Raw genomic sequence first — 12,536 nt, forward strand, 5'->3', positions numbered from 1 at the left:
AGAAATTCTCTTAGTTACATTTTGTTTTAAGCCCTTCAGGTTATGAAGAAGCTCTTTAATAATACACTTACAGTTAATGCTAATATTACATGATTATTAAATGATGGATTCCATAGAATCACATAGATCCTTTCAGCTACAAATTCATTGGGTGACATTAGTCAAGCCTCTACCTTCATCAACCAGGCATCTTAAGGGATGCTGACACTCCAGTAACCATGCAGGCTGAAAATTACAGGAGTTACAGTCTGGACTCATTTGGCAAACTCCTGGTTGGGGAGGACTGGTAAAGACCATGTTCCTATTCCATGTCCATAAAATGGAAAGGATAACCTATTTACAGGTTTATTGTAAAGATCAAAAGAATAAGGATTACATCTACTGTATAAATTAATAAGTTAATTAATTGAAAAGAAGAGCCTTAGTTATGCATGAAGTGGATTCTAGTCATTTGGAGTGGCACTGAATTAAAAAGTCCAACTTGATAAGAAGAGATAGGATTGTGGTCTTCTTTCCTCTTATCCAGCTGGACATTTTGATTCAGTGCCACCCCAACTAACCAGAAACTATCTCAATGCATAACCGAGAGTCTTCTCTGTTCCAAACAGGACCAGAGCATGGCAAAATGATTGCCATAATCAATTAAACAACTAATATTTTATTATTCCTTTACACACCAGCAGCATTTTTGTTTTGCTTAGTGCCCTTGGATGAAAGTTATATATTACTAATAGGAATTCTGCATTTTAAACTTGCTCTCTTTGATTAAAAAAAAAGAAGCAAAGAATTGAAACAATTAATGACAAGCAGGAAATATGTAATATTCCTCTTAGTGATACTTTTCCTTTCTGAAAATAATGGAAGGGGGATAGTTAATTGGAGATACTTTATATTTAAAAAACATGCACTAAACTGGGGTGTGGGGGAGAATTGGAGAACACAACTTCTGAAGGAAAAAACACACACATGCAAATTGGTTGGAAGTTGCACAGAAAATGGGAAAGGAATTTGTGATGATTTAAGTTCTTGCAGTGACTTAAATTTATCAGCTGCATGGTGCAGGGCTGATGATCAGCTATCGGCCCTTGAAAAAAACAGGTAATGTCATCTAGAAGGTTCAGTGATGGCACTGCAATCATGAAGACTGAACTACAGTATCTGGAAAAAGCCCCTTGAAGCAACTATATTGCTGTGAACTGCCCATAACCTATGAGTGGGGTGGCATAAAAGTTTTTTGAGATAATTGATTAATCTGTTGTATGCCAAGTGTAGCTGAACTACAACTCCCAGCATCCTTCAAACTTAATGAGAATTGTTTTTCAGTAATATCTATCCCAGAACAGATCACACAACATTTTTGAGTTGGAAGTCATAATTTATTTTTAATTATTTTTTCAGCTGGTGAGCATCATAGGGAGAGTTTCAGTAATACTAAGGGTGAGGTGGGAGAAAAGAGAAGCTGACAATTTTGAGCTCTCCCCACTCTTTTTTTGGGGGGGGTGGGGTAGGGTTGGCGATATTTAAATACACAGTATGTCCAAGTTGCGCAGAGCTCTGTAAGATTTAACTTACTGATTCTGGATCTTTTTGTGGGCAAAGCAAAGCAGAAAATGACTGTACTCTTGTCATAGATCAGCATGATCTGAGACGCAATCTGGAGTCACTGTACTAGATCAGCAAAGAATAATTACTTTGTATTTCTTGACCGCAGCTAAAAAAACCCTCACATGGTTACGCACCTTCTCTGTTGTCCAACTGTAACCCTGAATACTTCCAAGGGGATGTGGGCTTTCCCAAGCAAGGGTGCCCTGCCTGTCTGCAACCTGCCACGGGAGGAACAGATTCTTCCTAGCTCCATCATGGCCTTCCTAGCTCCTGCCCCCTTGGGAGCCCAAGCTGAGGTCCAGACCTGGTTCTCAGAACAGGAAGTTCTTCAGGACTGTACCTCACGGAAGACATCCAGCAAGGTCAGTGTGAATTTTAGAAAAGCAGAATGAGGACAGCTACCCAATTCACGGTTTGGGAAAGTCACTGCTCTCTCTTCTCTCTCCTTCTGGTGCCCAGCGGAACACAAGCACTTCCCCTCCCCACCTCTGCCCCCACCATCCCATTTCTCTTCCCCCACCCGCCAGTTCCCCAGGGACTGTGCAGCCAATTAGCAATGGGGGCAACAGTAGCAATACGAGTAACATCACCAGCAAGTAAAAATAAAGAGAACAGAAAAACAGACAAGCACTGCAGCACGGCCTCAGCCCCAGCAAAGCTAGCAAGGAGATATGGGGTACGTACCTCCTGAAGTTTGGGGGCAGGGAAAGGCAGAGCCAAAATCATGGAAACATACAAATGAGGGAAAAAGAAAATTAAAAAACAAAGGACTAAAGTTTGCCCTTCGTGCACAATTCAGTTGCAGTCAGCAATGGGCACTGCCCAAGCTACACATTGTTGAGCAAAAGGGAAATGGAGGGAGGAAGAGCTCTCCTCAAAGGGAGGCCGACATATCTCCTACCTTAACACACACACACAAAAAAGGGCTTTGACATTTCTGGGGTTACCAGCATGCCAAGGCCAGGAATGCAGCAGCTGCTGAAACACTTGATAGAAAGGTTCACCTCTCCTGATTAAGGAATTCCTGGCACTGGCTATATCATGAATGTGTTTGCCACACAAACAGCTGACTGAGGAGTTAGTGATTTTAGTGCCAAGGCAGGTGGTGGGTGTTAAAATGGCCTGGAGCCAGGAGACCTCTGTGGGTAGATGGGAAGGGCAGCATGCATCATCAAGGGCCAAAGGGTTCAGCCAAAGAACAGCCATATGTGGAGAAAACCAGGGTTACATCCCAAACATTCAAGGCCAGTGGTCCTACCTGCTCCACCTTTGTTCTCCTGTTACCACCACCTCCTTCAACCCTCCCCTCTGGAACACAGCAAGGAGGCCTCGTGTCTCCCTCAGGGTGAATGGTGGACCCACACACACACCCCTTCTCTGTCTCTGCAGGGTAAGCCTTAGTTACGTTTCCCCTTCTTTGCTGCGCTCTTGGCCACATTTTCTTGAATTGCCTCCCACGTTAGTGGGAGCAGATTCCAGAACACAGTGCTGTAGTTCTCCTTCTTTAAAAGATGTCACTGCGAATACTGAAAAGATTTGGCATATAACTGGGGATGGGGATCTTCCCCAGTGTGGTTGTCTCTTGGAACTTGTGACCCTGCTATCTGGGTAAGACTTCAGGCTAGGATGTTTACTCCACTCGGACAAGAATTTGTATCTTCTAGAGAAATAAATTAGGCCCATTTGCTCCCCTCCCTTTTGTTGCCCCTGAGAAAAGTTAGCGGAGGAAATGCCCAAACCAGGAGGTCTTGCAGAATTGGTTTTAAGGTGCAATGTCAGAGCTCTTGGCATTAGTATCATCACAGTTCGAGCCGCATTTTTAAAACAGTTGCCACGGAAGTTGAAATGCAAAGAACAAAACATTCTGCCTTTGAACTGAAGTAAATTTGGAGGTTGTTTCCTGAAATGGGACATCAGATGTTGGAGTTTGCATCTCACTTCTAAATCCTCATTTCTTTTGTTTCAATCAAGGCGTCTTTTGCTAGGTGGCAAGGATGTACCCTAACCAAGGTCTCCACCATATCTAAAGAGAGGCCAACAAACAATAATAATAATAATGGACATTACCCTATTTTGATAGCCAGTTTGACTATAGAATAATTGTGCTCTGTTACCTCTATCTGATTAATCTCTTCAATGTGAAGAATCTCTTCAGAAGTGGGTCCAACATGTAGGTCAACCAAGCAGCCTTCTTTGGTCTTTCAATTTTCACCCCAAGCCATATCAAAAGGTCCAGCTTCTACTGTATGCACAGCTTAATAATTCTGCCCAAATACTGCAGCTATTCTTTAATTGCCATCAAGTTAAATCTTTGCTTGCTCAAAAGGCATTTAAATCGCTTTTATGCAGCTAGTCAAGATCTGGTAAACTGCTTTTCAATAATTTTTTAGGAATTGCAAAATTGAAAATGAAAGACATTTCAATTTTCTGGTGTTCGTTGTATCATTGAAATCAGCCATCAAATTTTCAACCACATAATTTTGTTTAATTGAGTGCCTTTCTACTACTCATTGAGCAAGCATGGTGTTGACAGCCTATAGCTCCATCATCCCATGGCTGGCCAGGCTAGCTAGGGATAAAGGCATTTGGAATCTAACTCCCAAAGCACCACAGCTTTCCTGTTCCCATCACAGAGAATGGAAAGTTTGGACAGTTTGCCATCAAGCTAAAAGAAACTTTTTTACAGGGAACTGTAATAATATGTATGTATTAATGTTGTATTATGATTACATAGGCAAGTGTGATTATTATATACACTTGCAGTAATACAGTAATAATGGACATTATCCCATTTCACTATTACTGTATTACTTTACCATTTTACTATTACTTTACTTTGCTGTATTACTATTGTACAACTACGCATTTTCCAGGTTCCATTTAGCATTAGGAAACCTGAATTACTCCTCTCGTAAGAGAAGGTATAGTGATCCTTGGTCATTTTTTGCATGCCTTGGTTGAAAGGAACAGAAGAAGAGGGATAGAAAAGATGAGGACTTAGGATCGAGCCTTATTTTGGACATCAGAGCTAGATGAGTGTATGTCTTCCCTCTGGCTCAAAGCAAAGTACGAAAAGTTATGTACACAGAATAATTTCACTAGTTGAATTTAATTAAGATTCAGCAACTGCAACTTTGGATATTTAGGAGAATTCTGTTTTCAGATTTGATTTTCAGATTTCAGGTGATTTAAGATCGCTGAAAGAGGAAAAACTAAACAACCACCCATTCCCTGAACAAACCAGGAAAACTTTTCAAGCCAAATTCTGGCAACTGATTAAGCAGCTTTGAGCGAATGTGAAGAGGGAGCCAAGAGCTACACAAGGAGAGCTGGTGAATGCATCAGAGATGCCCTGTTAGCACTGCCCGTGTTCGCAGAGCTGGTACGCGTGAGGTGATGCCAGAGACTAGACTGGAAAATGAAAGTGAGAAGCAGAGGACCCTAGACAAGTCTTCCGCTTCTCTGTAGGCAGCTGTAGGTGAGCATTTTGGAACCAGATTCCACCTGCCATTCATTGGACCCAACCAAGTAACCTGCCTTTCCTTTGCCCAATTTCAGTTTTTGGCTGGCCAAACCCAGGTTAAGAGAGCCATAGGAAGCTACTGAGCACTGCAACCAAGACCCTCCTCACTGGATGCGCTGTTCAAGCAAAGGTAATGAGAAGCTTTCAAGTTGTACAGCTGGTCCTTTGTGCTGGACTGTGGCCACCGAGCCCCATGCAAAGAGCCTCCTGCTGAACTCCGTGCTCCCTGCAGCCCATGCCACAGCATCAGCAGCCCTGCTCCTTGTTGGTCAGGCCTTGCCTCGTGCAGACACACACTCACCAAGCTTCAGAAGCCAGCCTTCCCGGTCCGGATTAAAGAAGGTATGCGTCAAGTCATTGCCATCATCCTCAGGTATTTTGAAGGGCTCATTTTTTATGCTCTCATAGAGATTCTGGTGTGGGGGAGGAGAAACATGTGGTGGATCACTTCCACAGAAAGGTTCTGCACAACCTTTTCCATATGTACTAGTGCAGGTCCTACTTCCCGAAAAACATGACTGAGTTTGGAAGCTCGGTATTAGAGCATGAGATACTGGGAAGATCAGGATAGTCTTAACCTCTGGCCTATGCCTGGGACCTTGGTGAGCCTGCCAGGCAGACAGACGGCAGGCTCTCTGTTCCAGTGATTCACCACTCCCACCTGGTTCTCCATTATGGCCCTACTCACAGAATTCCACTCTGTTCTCTTCCCACAAAACTTACCCTGAGTAATTCCTCAGGCAGGTCCCCACCATCATTGATGCCACGGTTCATAGCAATGAAGCGCTCCACAGTTGGCTTGTCCTTCACATTGGGATTATGCAAACTGGTGTTCAGCATGATGATGGCAAAGGAAAGCACATAACAGGTATCTGGAACAGGTAAGGATAAAGAAAAGACAACAGAAGATTCAAGCACAATTTGGGAGCACAGTCTGGATTATACAGTATCAAGGCGTAAGGCCTAAACCAAATTATTAGCTTATCTTGGAGCCCAATATGATCTTTAAAATCCTTTGAAACTCTAAGCCAATTGGGGTCACTTTATCTGAAACACTGCTTTCTGCCATGTATATAGTTACTCATTTCATCAAAGGCTGGGTGTGCCCATAGAACAAGTAGCTAGTAAGGGAGAGGGCTGTTTAGTAATGATACTCTTAAGGAATAGCTTTCCCAGAAATATGCATCAGTTCCATCTTTATGGTCCTCCTAGTGGCAGTGGTGTCCACATAGGTCTTTTAAATAACTCAGCATTAAGATCTGTTTTTACTTGATGTTAAGGGTTTTGTCTTCTTTTGTCTACATCGTATATAATGTTTTTGATTTTTATGATTTCAAGCTTTATTTTTGTATTTAAGTTAGTTGCTATAAATTGCTCTGAGATCCTGTTATAGGATAGCATGCAAACAAAAACATCAATAGCAAACTAAGAAGCCTAACTGAGCCCTATGCTTCAAATTCTGGATTTCCTGGATCATTCACAAGCATTAGCACTACTTTTTTAAAAAGGGGGCATTAGTACCCCACTTCAAAGACACAATATTTTTAATTCTTCAGTTCAATCTTCATATGGCTCAGTGTTAAGCCTTCTCCACTTTCATCAATGAACCTGAACATTCAGCACTGAAAACGAGAAGGTGGTTTTTCCAGAAATCTCAGTGAATAATTTCACCTTGCACATACTGAACAACTTAAGGTGACAATTCACTTACCTGTTGACTGGAACACACCAGGGTTGCATTGACAATACCGTTGTGCAAATGCTTCCATCATCCGGTCAATTTTCTGGGCTTCCCCTGGCAACCGAAAGCTCCAAAGGAACTGCCTGCGAGGGCAACAAAAATTAAGCCTATATCCATTTGTGTGCTGTACAGTTGTGAGCAAAGATATAGCAAAAATAATGTTCAGTGTATCTTTCCCCAATTTGGGGTCCTGCCAATGTGTTGGAAATACAGCTCTTAGAATTCCTTGCCTACATGAGCAACCAGCTGGGAATTCCACAAGCTGCAAACCCAGCATATCTGGATGATGCTAGATTGACAAAGGGAGTGTTGTGCAAAATAAGGCCGTTTCAAGGCAGGAATGCTTCCAGAATTGTCAACAAAGCATTGGAACACTTCTGGTAAGATCAGAAAAACCTGTTTTGAGGCTGAAATAGAATTCAAAACTTTTTGCACACCTCTGCCTATAGGCCACGTCAGGAACAGAGCAGATCTGGACTTTCAAATGCTACTGGACCCCAGTAACTCCCATAGCCCAAGCCAGCATGCTCTATAGTCATGGATTGTGATTTTTGTGTGTGTGCCTTTGAGTCACTTTTTCACCCCTGGCAACTGCCTGGACTAGTCCCTGAAGTTTTCTTGGCAAGATTTTTCAGAAGTGGTTTGCCATTGCCTCCTTTCTAGGGCTGAGAGAGAGTGACTGGCCCAAGGTCACCCAGCTGGCTTTGTGCCTAAGGCAGGACTAGAACTCAGAGTTTCCCAGTTTGTAGCCTGGTGCCTTAACCACTACACCAAACTGGTTCTCTATACCAATCGAAGTGAATATTTGTAGCTCAGGGTTGAACTATGGAGTCCTTGGTGCTCTCTGAGCCTTGTTGTTTTCTTGCAGACGTTTCATTGCCAGACTAGGCAACATCTTCAGTGCAAAGAGGGAGTGGGCCTTGCTCTCAGTTTATATACTGTAGTTTGTCCTGCTTGTGTTGGTGGGGGTGTTGTTCTCTCCTTACGAGTTCTTTGATTGGGCTGTTGTTTGCTGCTTGAAACTCAAGTCTACAGGAAAGCTACCCACACCAACCAAGTGCTCCATTACCACAGTAACAATCCAACCTCCCACAAGAGAAGCTGTGTAAGAACATTATTCAGATGAGCACTTACACACTGCAGCAACCCAGAACACCTGTAAAAAGAAAAAGAACATCTGCACAGCATCTTCCAACAAAATGGACACCCGCTCAACTTTATCAAAAAGTGCCTCACCACCCAACCCCATACAACCCAACCAATGGAAACTATGAAAAGGATAACACTGCCATACATCAGAAACATCTCAGAAACCACCAACAGACTGTTACAACCACATGGCATCACCATAGCACATAAACCAACTAAAACTCTTCAAAACATATTAAGCAACCCAAAAGTCCCAATAGCCCAAGAAGAAAAAACAGAAGTTATTTACAAAATACAGTGCAAAGACTGTAACAGCCACTATGTAGGACAGACAAGCAGAAGACTAGCAGACCGCATCCATGAACACCAACTAGCAGTCAGAAGACACAATGAGAACTCCTTAATCTCACAACACATGGACAGACTCAACCATAGTTTCAACTGGGAAACTGTGAGCATCCTAAACCAAGCCAAATCCAAAAACACCAGAGCATTCCTGGAAGCCTGGCACTCAGACAAAGCAGCCATCAACAGACACATAGAGGTAAACAACATTTACATACCATTCAGAAGAGACAATAGAAAAGCCAAAAGACCAGTACACTCCCTTGCCAGCAGTCAACACCCAGATAGGCAAAAATCAACACTAGGATTAACACCAGATGAACCATCAAACAGCACAATACACCCTAATCAAGGAACTATTAACTCAGGCAATCAACCAAGCAGCAAACAACAGCTCAATCAACTCCCAAGGAGAGAACAACACCCCTACCAACACAAGCAGGGAAGCCATGGTATATAAACTGAGAGCAAGGCCCACTCCCTCTTTGCACTGAAGGTGTTGCCTAGTCTGGCAATGAAACATCTGCAAGAAAACAACAAGGCTCAGAGAGCACCAAGGACTCCATGGTTCTCTATAGTCATGGAAGATGCTGGTTAATCTAAAACCATGGGAAACAAAACACCATCTACAGACAACTTCTAGAGACACACAGACACCCACTATAATATTAATCTCTTCCTGCTGTCACTCACCGCAGTGCCTGTACAAGGTTGAGATCTGTAAACTCATGGAGCTCCACAAATGAATGTAATACTTGGATATTGAACTCATCTCTGAGGGAAGGAAACAGAATACATTGAAATTCTTGACTGAGCAATTTATTACTTGTATACAGATTACCTGTCACATACAGGTGACAGAGCATGACTACTGTTAAGGATTGTGTTCCTCCCTCTTGCCTGATAATAGGAACCCACCAAATATCACTCCATATGCTGAATCCATATAGCTTAGAGTTGCTACTCTGATGGACACTGAAACTCCAGAGTCTGATTCAGGGATCTTCCTGCCTCCTCCTCTCTGAATGCAGACTATACACTCCACTGCTGAGCTATGGCCCCTTCTCTAATGTTAACAAAGAAGAACAATGTGTGAAGATTAACATACAATCCATTTTCAAAACTGGCCTGATTAATTACCTTTCACCCAGGTAGTCACCAATGGCAGTCTTGTTGAGTCCTTCCCCCTTGTAGAGGAATTGGGCAATGTCTTCACAGGTATTCTTCAAGAGGTCATTCTCTATAAGGAACTGAATTCCCTGCAAGCACAGGAAAGGAAAAAGGAGGATTCAAATTTTTGTTATGCAAAGGCATAGAAATAAGAACTTGAAACATCTGCCATACTATTCAACATGCATTTCAAATTATCCTAATTGATTACATCCATTTCAAGCAGGAGGGACTGCAGGGAGTTGGAGGGGTTTGCAATCAATACGACAGTAACTTGCTTAAACTCACTTAATGAATTCTGCAGCTGAAGTTAGGCTGAAATGATTTCCTGACTCACCAAATGCCACACTTTCTCCAGGAACATGATGAGCCATCAGAAGACCTAAAAAACTGAAACCCCAGGGCCCTCAAGCCATGTTAAAGCAAGTTCTGCTTTTAAGAAACAACCCTTAAGCCATTTTCCTGGATGGAGAAGGGAAATTACAGACCTTATTGTTTATTCCCAAAGAATACTTGGGGGAGGAATTGTTCAAAGGAGTTTAGCAGATAATTTGGGAGAAGAGGGGAAAAAAGCACGAATATAAGGCCCGAATTGACAGCAGCCAATTTAGGATCACACCCTTTAGCCCTGTTGATAATACAGGATTTTGCCTCATGCATGGTTGCTATTACCACCACAGCAAGGAAGCAGCATCATTTACCTTCTTAGGATCCATGTTGAATTTCTTCCTGCCCATTGCCACCTGCTTGTTTCTCTGCATGTTTTTCCTAGGTAACACAAAAAGGTTGCTAAGATGCCTTTGCTACAAGCCAGTCCGTGGACACTACTTCTGTAATGATCACCGCCTGTAATACAGTTAGCCTTTTCCCCATCATTTCCATCATACCACTTCTATCTGCAAGCTTAAGATTTGAAACACAGAGGACTTTTCCTCTGTAGGAAAGCAGTAAAGATCTGTCAACCCTAGATGAGGATGGTGGTTCTTAAATGCTCCCAGCATTAAAATACAGTTGAGACAGGAAACTGGTATTCCCAGCAGGCTGATCTTCCAGAATTCGGCTAGGCTAAGGAACCGGAGGACAAGCTTGATGTGGCAAGCTACTGGCCTCTGTAAGGATGGGCAAGTACCCCATGCTGACCAAGGAGATGAAAGAGATGTCCTGTTATCAGTTTCCACTGACAATTCAGGTCACCTACTCTACTGGTGACCCAATCAGCTGCAATTCAGAATGGTGCCAGATGAGGAAACAGGACTAACCCTGAAAGTTTGTGTGTGTGAATGAAATGACATTTGAAGAAGAGAGTGAACCACAGATGCCTTGATGATATTATGGACAGGAAGAAGTCTGAGCAACTTTGTAATGTTTTTACAGAAAAAACTGAGTGTTAGGGCTGACCACACCCTGGCACACAAACACATTCTCACCCCATACTTTTCAACAGTTGACACTGTGACTGTAATGCCCCTGAAAGGCCTAAGGCCCAACCTAGAATCTCTAAACACAAGGAAACTTCTGATTTCTATAACAAGATGAACATTTCACTCTCAACACATATAAGGGAATCTAGGTAACAAAAGACTCATTTCTCAGACAACTGAAGTCAGCAGAACTCTCAAAAATATGTCACTGAATATCTGCATGAGAAAATCTCCAACAAGGTGTTGGTTTTTTAATAATATCAACACTAATGTGCTGCATGTACACAATGGCATATATATTATTTGGACTAAAAATCAGACACTGAGTTTCTAGAAAAAGGAATGTTTTCATTCAGTAGGCAAAACACTTTTGGTTTGATTTATGAAGGTTATATTATGTTGTTCTAGTTGACTGTAGTTAGTTAGCCTCCCAAGTTCTTATGTAAGATGGGCAGCCATACAAATTTTCTAAATCAATCAATCAACGGTCCTGAATACCCACTATCAGGATTTATTTTCAACTCAGATTAGGGACTTTGGAAGACTGATTACTTCATTCTTTCTGATATTCATTAAAAAAAAAATGAAATGCCCCCAAATTTCATCTTCCCACCTCTCCAATAGAAGAAACACTCACCTCTCTTCTGTGGAGCCCAGATTCTCAATTTCATTAGTGACTTCTGCTATCTCATCTTTCAGACGCTGTAAAGAAGAATAAGGAAGAAGTAATGAAGTGAGGCCTTTGATCAGCTTGAAGCAGGGAGGAAGCTGTGTTTATTCTAACCTCAGAATGGAGGACAATCTTTATTATATCGGCCTTGGCTGAACTCTTTATTTTATACCAGCTTCATCTTTTTCAAACCTCATTAATTCAGACCTGAGAATCTTCAGTGGAAGGGCAGGAGGAGAGAAGAAAAGGCACACTCACAGAACATAGAAAAGAACAACCAAACTCACACCACCACCAAAACTCAAGAGGATGATAGGCTGAGATTTAGAAGCATACAATATCCCAATTGCAACTACTGTACAGATCTAACAATCTGACCTCTGCGGCTCCTTTGAAGCCAGGAAACACTGTTCCTCTTTCCAGAGGTACAGCATCCATCTTTTGCAGCCAAAGCTTTGGCTAGGGCAGCCAAAATGAACCAAGGCACCAGCCCGCTGCCTCCTCTCAACGGAAGGAAGAGGAGGAACCCCTGGGGCTAACCCAATTCCTGGATTAATCCCATTAGGAAGTGTCCAGCACATGGCAGTGATTAGCCCCTGCTGCTGTTTTATTTATTGCTGATGGGCTTGATAAGCATCCCTGCCAAGCACAGCACCAGGGAGCAAGTTGCTGCAGGGAAAAGGCAGTCCCTGTCAGAGCCAAAAGCCACGCTAGCTGGCTAGTAGATAATGCAATGAGTGGGAGAGGATGTAATAAAGCCACATTTTAAAATGTACAATCCCTTCTTGAAAAAAAATGCCAATCAGAAAGGGGTCTGTCTTGCCTGTTAGGGAAAGAGGAGATGGCTGAAGGACAGGGGGACAGGAGAGAAGGGAGATAATAAAATCAGGTCACTCAACATCCTCCCCACTT

General features: G+C 42.5%; 1 protein-coding gene across 2 annotated transcripts in view; it reads right to left on the reverse strand.

Moving 5' to 3' along the window:
- Window positions 1-12,536, reverse strand: part of CYTH1 (cytohesin 1) — a 71,954-nt gene that overhangs the window by 13,596 nt on the left and 45,822 nt on the right. Inside the window, exons 3-9 of one of the 2 annotated variants that reach the window (XM_063293338.1) lie at window positions 11,592-11,656; window positions 10,235-10,301; window positions 9,504-9,622; window positions 9,057-9,137; window positions 6,840-6,952; window positions 5,852-6,000; window positions 5,430-5,541 (exon numbers count right to left, since the gene is read on the reverse strand). In XM_063293338.1, the coding sequence (XP_063149408.1) occupies window positions 5,430-5,541; window positions 5,852-6,000; window positions 6,840-6,952; window positions 9,057-9,137; window positions 9,504-9,622; window positions 10,235-10,301; window positions 11,592-11,656 (706 nt within the window). Of the gene's footprint in view, window positions 1-5,428; window positions 5,542-5,851; window positions 6,001-6,839; window positions 6,953-9,056; window positions 9,138-9,503; window positions 9,623-10,234; window positions 10,302-11,591; window positions 11,657-12,536 lie in introns of both variants that reach the window. The other variant, XM_063293339.1, reaches the window with a different exon arrangement.

Source organism: Candoia aspera, chromosome 2, assembly GCF_035149785.1.
Source record: "Candoia aspera isolate rCanAsp1 chromosome 2, rCanAsp1.hap2, whole genome shotgun sequence".
Classification (NCBI taxonomy): Eukaryota; Metazoa; Chordata; class Lepidosauria; order Squamata; family Boidae; genus Candoia; species Candoia aspera.